This window comes from Microtus pennsylvanicus, chromosome 2 (genome assembly GCF_037038515.1).
Source record: "Microtus pennsylvanicus isolate mMicPen1 chromosome 2, mMicPen1.hap1, whole genome shotgun sequence".
In the NCBI taxonomy this organism is placed as follows: domain Eukaryota; kingdom Metazoa; phylum Chordata; class Mammalia; order Rodentia; family Cricetidae; genus Microtus; species Microtus pennsylvanicus.
This window is the reverse complement of record NC_134580.1, coordinates 66,076,639-66,088,995: the sequence shown is the minus strand read 5'-3', so window position 1 is coordinate 66,088,995 and position 12,357 is coordinate 66,076,639. Positions and strand designations below refer to the sequence as shown.

General features: G+C 40.3%; 1 protein-coding gene across 1 annotated transcript in view; it reads left to right on the top strand.

Moving 5' to 3' along the window:
• The window catches only part of Sdc2 (syndecan 2), a 99,507-nt gene extending 95,552 nt beyond the window's left edge, over positions 1-3,955 (top strand). Inside the window, exons 4-5 of the mRNA XM_075961236.1 lie at positions 261-396; positions 1,611-3,955. Coding sequence (XP_075817351.1) covers positions 261-396; positions 1,611-1,774 — 300 coding nt within the window. The 3' untranslated portion in view covers positions 1,775-3,955. The remainder of the gene's footprint in view (positions 1-260; positions 397-1,610) is intronic.
• Positions 3,956-12,357: the final 8,402 nt, after the last annotated feature.

Genomic DNA, 12,357 nt, shown 5'->3' with positions numbered 1-12,357 from the left:
TCAACTAAAATAACTATGTATATCATTCTTATATTATGAACTCATTAACTATCCATCTTTGCTTCTATGGTACCAAAAACCTCAAGCTACATGGGTCCAAATAGAGCCTCACTCATGGGCATAGAAACATCATAAAAATTATTATTACTACTATTTACTAAACTTGCTTGTAAAAGATAAAGGAAATTAAGGATATACTTTCTTCTTCCTAGCACATCTTTGAAGAGTGATATTAATGTTCTCTTTCTTCTCCACATCAGTCACCTGAAGAAATTGACAAGGAGGACATTGGCATCTCTGAGGCAGAAGAGAAGCTGGGTCCTGCTGTAAAAAGTACAGATGTGTACACAGAGAAACATTCAGACAATCTGTTTAAACGGACAGAAGTCCTAGCAGGTGAGTTGCCAGCAGTTTCAAGTAGAAAGGTGCTTAAAGATGTCTTTGGGAAAAGTGGCACTCAGTGGCCCTAATAAAGCATCTTACTGGCCTCCTGGAAGCGATTTGTCTTCAGACTCTATTTCATAATGGCATGTTAACTCCTCTGGCCTATCCCTCAGCCAGCTATTGATAAGAGGTTAAAGTGGGAGGCAATTCCAGGTTATATTCCATCATGGCAAGGACATCAGAGTGGTAGAACCTTGAAGCAGTAAGGCTGAATAGCCCTGAGACCGTTGGGTGGGGGCAGGGCAGAAGATACCAGTCAGAGGATTGTATTCCAGGTCATCTCTGGAATTCAAAACCTCAGAGGAGGAAAAGGCACAAATGCTTCCCATGTGATAAAAATTTAGCTGCTAATGAAAACTCATCTGGTGAAAGTACAGGTTGAGCATCATTAATCTGAGAGTCTGGAATATTCCAAACAGCCAAAGCTTGTCAAATTCTGCTATGATGGCACAAGTGCGAAGAGACACTTCCTGAGCTCTGGAGATGGCTTACACCCCAAACACAGGCACATTACATAATCTTGCTTTATGAACAGAATTACTTTTAAATTGCATAAGTTTTCCTTTAGTCTTTGTGTATAAAGTATCTGTAAAAACATAAATGATTTTCATATTTAAACTTGGAACGGATCCTTGATATCTTATTCCACATATGTAAATATTCAAGAATCTGAAAAAGTCCAAACACCAAAACACTCCTGGTCCCAGAAATTTATGATAAGAGAAATACACTGAAGCCTGTATTGGTATTTGTTTTGAAGGAGAAGATTTGCAAGATGTAACAATACCTAATTCGTGTAAGGGTTTCCTAAAATTCAAGAATAGAAAGATGTTTGCATGCTTTTTGTAATCATTCTTCAATTTTAACTCTATTATATCATGTTTTGTATGTTCATTGTGATTAGAAGCTTACATTGTGAAATGCAAGTACTGAATACAAGTACTTGAAAGTGTAAGATTAGTTGAGGTTGCTGCTGGATTTTTCTTATGGAGGCTTTTGGGTTGATATTATGTACCTTTATGAGGAATGACACTATTGAATCCAGATTATTCTTTTTAAAACTTGGGTTCTCAAACCTTTTATAAAAATGTCAATAGTTTGGAACTGACCAAACTAATTCCAAAAACCTTGAACCTCATGTAAAAGAGCTCTTTCTTTTGTTTCAGCTGTCATCGCTGGTGGGGTGATTGGCTTTCTCTTTGCCATTTTTCTCATTTTGCTGTTGGTGTACCGCATGAGGAAGAAAGATGAAGGAAGCTATGACCTTGGGGAGCGCAAACCATCCAGTGCAGCTTACCAGAAGGCACCTACTAAGGAGTTTTATGCATAAAGCTCCCACTTAGTGTCTCTATTTGGGAGATCACTGAACTTTACAAAATAAAGCTTTGGCATAGAGTAATGAAGATCTTTGTTATTTGTTTTGTTCATTACAGAGCCATACTGGCTTTTTAATGATAAAATCCCATTGTATTTAAAACTTTTCATGTATTTCTTTAGAATGACATACAAAGTAAAAATTTAACATCTGCAGTGTTCTGTGAATAGCAGTGGCAAAATATTATGTTATGAAAACCCTTGACATTTGTGGAATTGGTTTGAACATCTATGCGCAAATACAAAATGATTGTGTTTGTCTTCTGGTTCAAAGATGACTGCTGTTCCCCTCATCAGCATGTCTCCAATTGACCTTACCAAGTTGGTCTTTGTTAATTTATCTCTTGCCCTCTTCTCTGCCCTCCCTTCTTGCCCCCTTCCTTAAAAACAAAACCTTATGCCTTTTGTAGCTGTCAAGGTGCAATTTGTCTTTGAATGATTACAATAATGGTAATTTAGTGTATATGTGATTTTTTTTCCAAATATGTAAACTTACTTTATGTACTTTTTTAAATGTCAGACTAACCATTTTACACTTGCTTTTCTTTTCATTACCTGTAGCTTCAGGCAGATTTGCAACCGCAAATTAATGTGTAAAATTGGATTATTACTACGAAGCTGTTTAGTCCTAGTGATCTAACCAGATCTTCTTTTGGGAGGATTTGACATGAGTAACTGACAAGCCTCAGCAAATCCAAAGATGCTAACAGTATTTTGAAAAGTTGCTGCAGATTCCTTGGCCACTGTGCTTGTTAATTTCTTACAATTTGAAATACAAGGAAGAGTTTAAAGAAAAAAATTGTTCTTTAAAATGCATTTAAGTTGTAAACATCTTTTTAAGCCTTTAAAGTGCCTATGATTCTATGTAACCTGTTGCAGACTGGTGTTAATGAGCATATATAACAGTTTAAAAAACAGTTGGCATTTTATAAGCACAGACAATTCTAATGGTAACTTTTGTAGTCTTATGAATAGACATAAATTATAATTTGGAAACAAACTACTGAATAAATCATGTGGCCTAATATTGATAATGTCACTGTTATAAATTTTGTACATTTTATCAAATGTACATCTCCCCTTTGCTATGACTGACCGTCTGCTCTCAGCAACGATGTGGGTTTGATTTTTGAGTATTTCATGGTGTCTGTAAGTCGAGACCAAAGAGCTGAACAGCAAGGCTGTTTATTACCAGAGTCACCTCTGAACTGGCCAGAGGAAATGTATGTATCATCCATGTGTTTGGGTACAGGGATAGGAAGACTGCAAGGGATTTCAAGATTTGCAACCTTTATAGCATAGCTACTGGCAATATTGAGAAAGATGCCTTCTTTTGCAATTTACTTTTAAAAGTATAAATTCCAAAGAAGTGAAAGGACCTTTCTGAAAGTAGGTATCTGGGGCTCAGTCCTACAGATTCATTTCTCTGCCAAAGCTCCCTGGAGATTGGTGGAACTCCTGTATGGAACACCACAGCCACTCCACGAGGCTGAGGGGAAGAGTAGGGAGACTCTGGATGATAAATGACAGTCTTGCTACTTCGGATGGATATTTCTAGGAAAAGCAATGCCAGCGGAAGAGATGGAGGGATTGGGATAACCTGGTTAGGTACTCACTGTAAAAAGCATTTCTTTTCTCTGTTATATTTTCTATTTTACCATTAATTTTATTTTTAAACTATGAGCCATGGAAGTAGAAAGAAGACAGCAAGAACTGCAACTTTTCCAGCATAAAGTTTACTTTTAAGAAAGTTTGACTACTTCGTTTGAGAACCTTCCCTGGACTTGCCACAGAACTCAATCAAACAAAACTAAAATAACACTTGGAACTGTGTTGTATCTGAATCCTTAAAGGCCTTAATTCCCAAATTCCTGTTCAATTTCAGACGTCATTCACCTTGTTTAGGATGATTAAAAGAAAATGATGGGCCCTTCCAAAGCTGCACAATGCCCTCAATTACAGAGGCTAAGAATGTAGTGGGTATACCTCTAACTGTCTAAACAGTGCAATTCTATTTGTAGAATAACTTGCTTGGGATATCTGTGCCAGGAAAAGAATTTTCTGGCAAATATTTTGTCACTGCTGTAAAGCAAATTTGTTAAAGTGCCAAAATAAAGTCTGTCATGCCGAAAGTAAATCATTGTATAGACTCACGTCCACTTTCCTGTATGCTTTCTGCTTAAGTTTTTTTTTAAGAAACAGTAAATAATATCATAAAGCATTAGTAGTCATTACTGAGTTCAGGAAAATTTTGGTAAGCTATAAAAATTAAGGCCAGTGTGGTAGTTCCTGTTTTCTTAACCACCTGTGAATGAGCTCCCTTGTCTAAGTACTGCCGTTTGTTTGAAAGACCTATGGTATTCGTCTGTTTTCAGCACATGGTGGGGGATGGGAAGAGCACATTAAAAAAAAAGAAGAAAACTTTTAGCTATTGGAAAAAGTATCTGAACTCACAATTACTGCCTTGTTAATACAGCTGAATTTAGTTTAAACAAGGCAGAAACTTCCCTCAATTAATGTTAGCATTGGATAGTTTCCTGTCACATGTCCAGTGATTTGATATCTAGGAACACTAGTTATTTTACCAGTCAATGCAGTGCCCTTGTTGAGCATATACTGAAGTCAGTGAACTTGGTATAGGGCATAGGTAGAAGGGTAAATAAGTAGACCTAGGTGTCTTATACAGGCAGCTTAAAGAAACTAAAACTGCCCTAAAAATAATAATGGTATAGTTCTTAGGTACTTGTTCCTTCAAAGTCTTCGACATTTTCAAAATTCAAGAGAAAATTTTAAGTGAGAAACAAAATCATAAAACTTAAAAGTATCACAGGGTTAGTTTGGAATGCTGTTTTTTGTTTTGTTTTCTTTTTTCTTTTTTTTTTTTTTAACTTGGCACAAGGTAAGGATGTTTGGGAAGAGGAAACCTTAATTGAGACAATGCTTCCATAGGTCAGTCTTTAGCCATTTTCTTGATTAATTGTTGATGCGGTAGAGCCCAGCCCATGGTAGATGGTGTCACCTGTGGGCAGGAATAAAAGACCACTCTTCCATGGGTCCTGCTTGAGTTCCTTCCCTCACCTCCCTAAGAGATTGACAGGGAAATAGAAGTGAATAAACCCTTTCCTCGCTGGGTTGGTTTTATCAATGTTTTATCACAACAACAGAAAGCAAACTAGTTGTTTGATAAACAAGATCTTTTTAACCTTATTGATTTAAATGATAGGGTAATAGAAGCAGTATATTTAAAAAAATATTTGGGTGATACATGCCTACCAAATCAGCTACATAGGAGACTCAGTCAGGGAATCACTTCAGTCCGGGAATTTGAGACCAGGTTGGGCAATACAGAGTGTGCATTTCCCAAAACAGAGTCTAGGGTAGGGTTGAAATGCTAGAGTTGGGTCTAAGGGTGCAGCTCTGTCAGATTTTAATAGCTGTCTTGTCCTTATTGTCTTGTATACATGCAAAAGACCCTGAGTTAGATAGTCAACACCGACCCAAATGAAAGCAAACAGGCAAAGACCATGACAGTGTGAGATTCTCAATTCTTTTAAGTCCCTAGCAAGCAACTGTGAAATCCTAAGCAGTTTCCAATGAACTTAAATCAAGACAAATGAAAAGTGGTTGCTCTATATTAAGTGATTAGTTAAAATATTATTCATTGTTAATATTTTGTACTAATAGTGAAATCTGAGACTTGGTCATTTCTGAGGAATTAGATTAGGCCATACAGAAAACTTTAAAACAGGTAGAATTAATGGAGTTTGTCCCACCAGCCTCTGACTGGGGTAACATCACTCTGAGGAAGAAGGTTTCATTTCTTGTTCCCTATCAGGCCTCTTTATGACTAAGGGATCCTAGTGGCTTTGGAACAAATTTGACTTCCTGTTAGCTGGCTGGACTGTAACCCAAGCAAGCCGTCAGTCCAGCTCATACTGACAAAGCGAAGCCTTGGGCTTTGGTGATTTGAGCATACTGAGCTCAGGATTCATTGATGACAGTTTTGTTGGTTTTGATGAAATAGTTCAAGTAAAAATTGTGCAAGCAATTAAAAGTCCAATCAAATGCTTGCCTACTGAATGCATAGGATACTTCAAGAAGTTGGGGGCACAGCGATGGCTGGTGTAGACAGATTCGGTCAGTAAATGTAAATGAAACTCACAAGTGGAGCAATCCCTGTGATATTATTGTCAACCACAGACATGCAGTCTACTGTAAGAGACTAAGAGTCAGAAGGAGCTAGGCATTCTGTGGTAAGAATCTCAAAGTCTCAGCCACTTCAAACACTAAACAATGATTTCTTTTGTTTGTTTGGGGTGTGTGTTGTTTTCTTCTGTTTAGAGAGAGCCTTATGCAGTCTAGGCTGGCCTCAAACTCCCAGTGTAACAAGGATTGCTTTACCCTTCCACCTTCCAATCTTCAATGTAATGATCTGTCCTGTTCCTTTAAGAGACAAGCCCCACCCACTCCCTCCCCAGTCTGCCTAGGAAGGCAGCTCTTCCTTCCTGCTTGCAGCCTGAGTCTCTCTTCCTTCTCTGTCCCTCTCTTGAAGTGGCCGCTTCTGTCTCTCCCTACTTCTCCCCTTACCCCCTCTATTCCCCCCCCCCCCCCCACGCTCTGCTCTTCTCTCTGCCTGGGACCAGCCGCCTTCAGAGACCTGTGGCATGGTCTCGTGGCATGTCCATCCATCTATTTCTCCTCATGGGACTGGCTGCCCCATTGAGGTCTCTCACCCACCATGCAGCTCCCTGCTTGGGACTCCTGTCCTGTTGCAGTTGCAGTCACTCGGGGAACTATGCTGCAGTCTCTGTCTGGAACTGGCTGCTCTCAGGACCCACTGCCTGCAGCAGTTTAGGAACCAGCAGCGTTTCTGCCACTGCAGCCACTCAGGGATCCGCAGTATCTTACTTTTACCTTCATGACTCACATCAAGGAATATGGTATGCCCCATAACAGATACTAGCCCCAGATAAACTGGTAAATTGTGCTTTATATAAATGCCATCCTCATTCCAGGGCTCTGGCCTTTGGAATAGCCTTTGTCTCAACCATAGACAGTTATTGGGTATAAGGAAGAGGGTTTATTGGCAAAATCAAGTCATTTACTACACTTAAGGTTCAAGGAATCAGGAATACAATCCTTCGTGGCTAGAGAGAGATGTGCACAGCTATCATCAGTACCATGACCTGGTCAGAAAAGATCGCTAAGGGAGAGGTCCTGGATTATACAGATTCCAGTGTGCTAAACCCAGAGCAAGCAGGTCTTTCAGGCTACGGGAAAGCCAGAGAAAGGGGATGACCTTGGAATGTTAGAGGAACAAGGGTGACGACTGGTTGCTGATAGGGAGAAATCAGTGAAAAAGAGATGAGAGGAGGCTAAGTAGTCGAATCACTTCCTAGATAGTCTCTCCTTCCATTGCTTGTTATTTTATATATTATTCTTCTCATATTACTCTTTCCAATGGCTTCTGTAGTCTTAGACTAAGGCTCCTACTGATTTACCTTGACCTCTGTGTCTAAAGGAATTTCTCCCTGGTTTGTATCTACCAGGGGTGTGGATAGTTAGTTAGGAGGCCATAATTATCTTCAAAAGAGAAACAACAAGACTATGGAAATGGAGAAGTCTGAAGAGGTGCTGTTTGGAGAGTGTTTAGCAACACTATGTGTTGCTAAAGTTTGGAGGAAGGGGAATAAGGAAAGCAAAGTGTCTAAGAAGGCTGAGCCATGATAAAGAAGGGATATACTTACTGCTGGTATGAATCAAAGGTTCCTTCTAGGTCAAGTTAAATCAGAGAGGGCTACTAGCCATTCATGTAGAGACAGTGGGTGAATGAAGGAAATGGGTCTGGAGTGAAAAGGAGAGCCCTGAAATAAAAATCAATATCTAAAAATCATTTTAGAAGATGGAAAGCTGAACCGGCTTGCCGCCTTCCCTTTGTTGTCAGGGAGATCTTTAGCACTAAGACAACTTCTCTGTGGTTCGAACTCCCACTAGCCAAGTCCTCCTGTGTGGGCCAAACTAACATGATTCTTTAACTGTCCTAACCCACTTCCCACCATCTCTGTAGCCCCAGAGAGGGTAGCAACTTCCAGACTTCCCCTCCCCCCAGTTGGCCCTTTAGCTCTTCTGACATGTTTGCAAGTGACTAAATTCTTGCTTGCATTCCCCAGCATGGGTTCTGTTTTCCTTGCCATCCTCCCACGGATCCCACAATGGTGAATGGCTCCCACCTGGTATGAAAAGCCATGGGACTACATGGGATTATTTGGAAGGGCAGGGGGAGGGGCAGATAGCCTTGAATCTGTCTGGTAACAAAATCTATCTTTTCAGGTGAGCTTTAACCAGATTTACCTGCACTGAACTGCTTTGCCATTTGGCTAGCTGCTAGGCAGGAGCAGTTGTTGGAGAGGTGAGCTAACAAGTAACTCTGCTTGTTCACAGTGACAAAATATGAATTGTTGTTAAAAGAAAGTAACTTGGCAAAGAAATAAGAATTGTTTGTACAACCAGATGACAAAGCTATTATCTGTGTTTAAAACAGGAAACAAAGAGTATGTGATACTCCCACTTCCAGCATATCCTGAGGTCCTTTAAAACAAGAGTTTGGCTTCTTTAATTATCTTTTGCTTAGGTAAATACCAGAGTAAACTTGAATTTTCTCTGAGACAAGTTTTAGAGAAAAATAGAAGACACTATTTAAAATGTAGATGATTTCATTATATATCAGATCAGAATTAAGAGATCATGAAAATACTATTATGATAACCCCATACCTTAAGCCCTAATATTTTTAGTACCTATTTTTTTTCACCTAGCTAATTTATTTATTTTCTCTTTTGTAAAATACAGATAACAAATGGTATCGTATGTGCTTGCTAAAGTCCCTGAGGCAATAGAGGTGATGCCCTGGAAAAACACGCTGGCATCTGGTAGACTATCAAGTTAAGATGCTTTTTTATTCATTCCTTAACCAAATGGGGCACTGTTTACAAGCATGGTGTGAGGCCCTGAGAAGAGACAGACAATAAACAAGTCTGGGCTGTAATTCTGCTAGAAGGTGACACTTAAACACTTCAGGGAGCTGAAAGTGATGAGGAATTACATCACAGATGATGGGGGAGGGGAGCCACGGGGATCTGGGATGCAGGGGCAGGGTAAGCAGTGAGAGACAAGACCTTTAGTGTAGGAAGAGAGGGGCATGATGGGTATCAACAGAACATTCACAGGCCAGATGGTATGCACATGTCCTTGCTTTCATTGCGGTGACCTCAGACAGCCACTGCAAGGTTTCAAGTCAAGGCAAATTATTTAATTCAGGTTTAATAATGATTCTCACATATCAGCAGGTGTGGACTGAGGAGATTGTTCAGTGGGTAATGTGCTTGCATAAATTCTGAGTTTGGGACCCCAACACATATAAAATGCCAGACACAGCAAAGTTATGTTTATAATCTTCCGGGCCTGGGGAAGTTGGGACAGGAGACTCATTGGAACCAGCCCCACTTTAAACTAACCAATCAGCAAGCTTCAGGATTAGTGAGAAATCCTGTCTCACAAATTAAGTTGAAGGGTCAGGGTGAGATGGCTTATTTTGTAAAAACACTTGCCACTATACCTGATGAACATAAATGGCGCCCACAAGTCGCTCTTGACTTCTACAAGTGCATTGTAGTGTGTGTGTGTGTGTACATGTGTATGCACATAAGTGTAAATAAATAAATGTAATCTAAAATTAAGAAATACAAGATGGAAATCTGAAACACAATTAATAAAAACTCAGTGACTGATATTGGGGTTCAACCTGAAGATCAGAAAAGCAAAGCTGTCAGTCACTGGCCCTTACCTTGACCTCAGTCTGAAAATAGCGATCCTGCCTCTAGGAATCTCAGAATGAGATTGTGCCTGAGATGAGAGCTATCTCTTCCCATTCTATAATCCTCTCTAGTTCTGTGATTAAAGGCATGTACTTCCCAGTTTCTATGGCAACTAGTGTAGCTACTAGGATTAAAGGTGTGTGTTATCACTGCTTGGTCTGTAAGGCTGACCAGTGGGATTATTTTATTCTCTGATCTTCAGGCAAGTTTTATTTATTAAAATACAAATGAAATGCCACTACAGAAACCAGTTGAGAAAGAGACACTCATTATCACCTCTGTCCTTCATATTTATGCACATACATATGCATACTCACCCTCCTACACATGTGACCACATAAACAAGTACACATACATACATGCACACACACACATTCAGCAAGCATGGGAATCATTAGTAGATTTTTTTTAGCAGAGTTTATGGTTCACCTTGAAGGTTCTGGTTCTTCAGATGGAGTCAGAATCTGTATTTGAGAATCATGTCACAATTTGCTTTGATGATGCTGTTGAAAATAGATTGATAGAATGGAGGACATAATAAAAAAAATAGGGCAGGGAAACGAGTGATGATACCATAGTCAGTCCACAGGGAGACAGCCAGGACAGCCTCTAAGTGTGGATCCCTGTGGGCATTGGGCTTGCTGGCAGTATACTGCAATGCCTAATACCTGATTTCAAGACTTTGTGGGGAGTCTACTTTTTGAAGGTATAAACAAGATTTTCCAACATATTCTAGTTGATACTCTTCTTCCAGATGCTACAGTTTCCAAAACCTTCCCTTCTTCTCATAATGGTTAGGAATCACATTCATGCAAAACTCCAGTTTGCTCATTTTTTTTTCATTTCTGTAAAGTTCAACATCTATTTACCTCTGCCCTTTTGTTTTAATATAAACAACATCTGCCTTTTCCTTCAGTTTTCCCATTCCCACCCCTTTTCATGGTTTTATTTTCCAGTCTCAGCTGCTCATAGGCAAATGTGGCTGGAAAATATTAAGTGGAGAATTTCAGAAATGCATAATTTTTAAATTTTAAATACATGCTTACAGTTAGCCAGGCAGTGGTGGAGCATGCCTTTAATCCCAGCACTCGGGAGGCAGAGGCAGGCGGATCTCTGTGAGTTCAATGCCAGCCTGGTCTACAGAGTTCCAGGACAGGCTCCAGAGCAACACAGAGAAACCCTGTCTAGAAAACACAGCAAAAGTACATGCTTACAGTATGCTATTATATTTGTTCTGTTTTCTTATTAATAGTTGTCAAACTCTTAGTTCCTGGTTTATCTTTCAGTAACTCCTGATTCTGCTTTACAATATGTTCACATGAATATAAAGCATTGCGTGGATTGGTTTGGATACCATCCAGTTTTAGGGATCCTCCATAAGTTTTGAAATGTATCCTTGGTGGAGGAGAAGGAGCTACTACTTGATGAAGTTTGAATCATTTTCCCAGTCCCACTCCTGTTGGGGAATACTATTTTCAGGTGCGTGACTTTTGTTTATGCTGCATTTGTTTAACTCTGTGAAGCTGTGTTACTGTGCCTGTCTAAAACACCTGATGGGATCTCTCGGCGCCAGGAGACCCAGCGTTGGGGTGAGTTTCTGGCCCGCAGCGCCCGCCTGGGACGGGGAGCTCAGAGGTTCCTTGGCCCCCTATCCTTCTTGGGCTCTCTGCAGGGCCTCTACTCCCAGCATACCGCCTCTTTCTTCCTAGCCCACCCAGCTTCCATACAGAACCCTCCCCACATCGGCCCCACCGCCCTCTTTCGGCACATAACATCACCCAGCCCAGCCTGTCTGGGCAGTGGGTCCCAATCCTCGGGGCACCCAAGCGGGTTGGAGTTCCTTTGTTTCTATGGCCTGCCTGCACCAAGCAGGGTAGGCGCTTTGTTTGCGAGCTGCACAACCAGCACAGAGGCCTGATCTCTCGGCGCCAGGAGAGCCAGCGTTGGGCACGGAGACCTGATCTCTCTGCGCCAGGAGAGCCAACATTGGGGAGAGCCAGCATTGGGTAGGCAAGGAGACCTGATCCAGTAAAAGAAGATCCATAAGGGAGCATTTGGAAGAAGAGATGGGCAGACGCCAAGGCAAGAATTCACACAACAAGCTGAAAAGCAACATGAAGCCACCAGAAACCAGCGACCACACAATGGGAGGACATGAACACCTTAATCAAGAAGAAGTAGAAAAGATTGACTTCATGAAAGTGATTGACGCCCTTAAACAGCATGTAAAAAACACCCTTATAGAAATGGATGAGAAATATAACAGAAAGTTTGAAGAGAATAAATCAGTGAATGATACCCTAGAAAACCAAGGAAAAACAATCAAACAGATAATGGAAACAGTTCAAGACTTGAAAACTGAAATGGAGGCAAAGAAGAAAACACAAACAGAGGGCCGGCTGGACATGGAAAATTTAAGTAAACAAACAGAGTCTACAGAAACAAGCATAATCAAAAGAATACAAGAGTTAGAAGAAAGAATCTCAGATTCTGAAGATACCATAGAGAAAATAAACACACTGATCAAAGAAAACAGCAAGTCCAACAAACTCTCATCACAAAACATTCAGGAAATGTGGGACACAATAAAAAGACCAAACCTAAGAATAATTGGAGTAGAAGAAGGAGAAGTGCAGCTCAATGGTACAGAAAATATATTTAATAA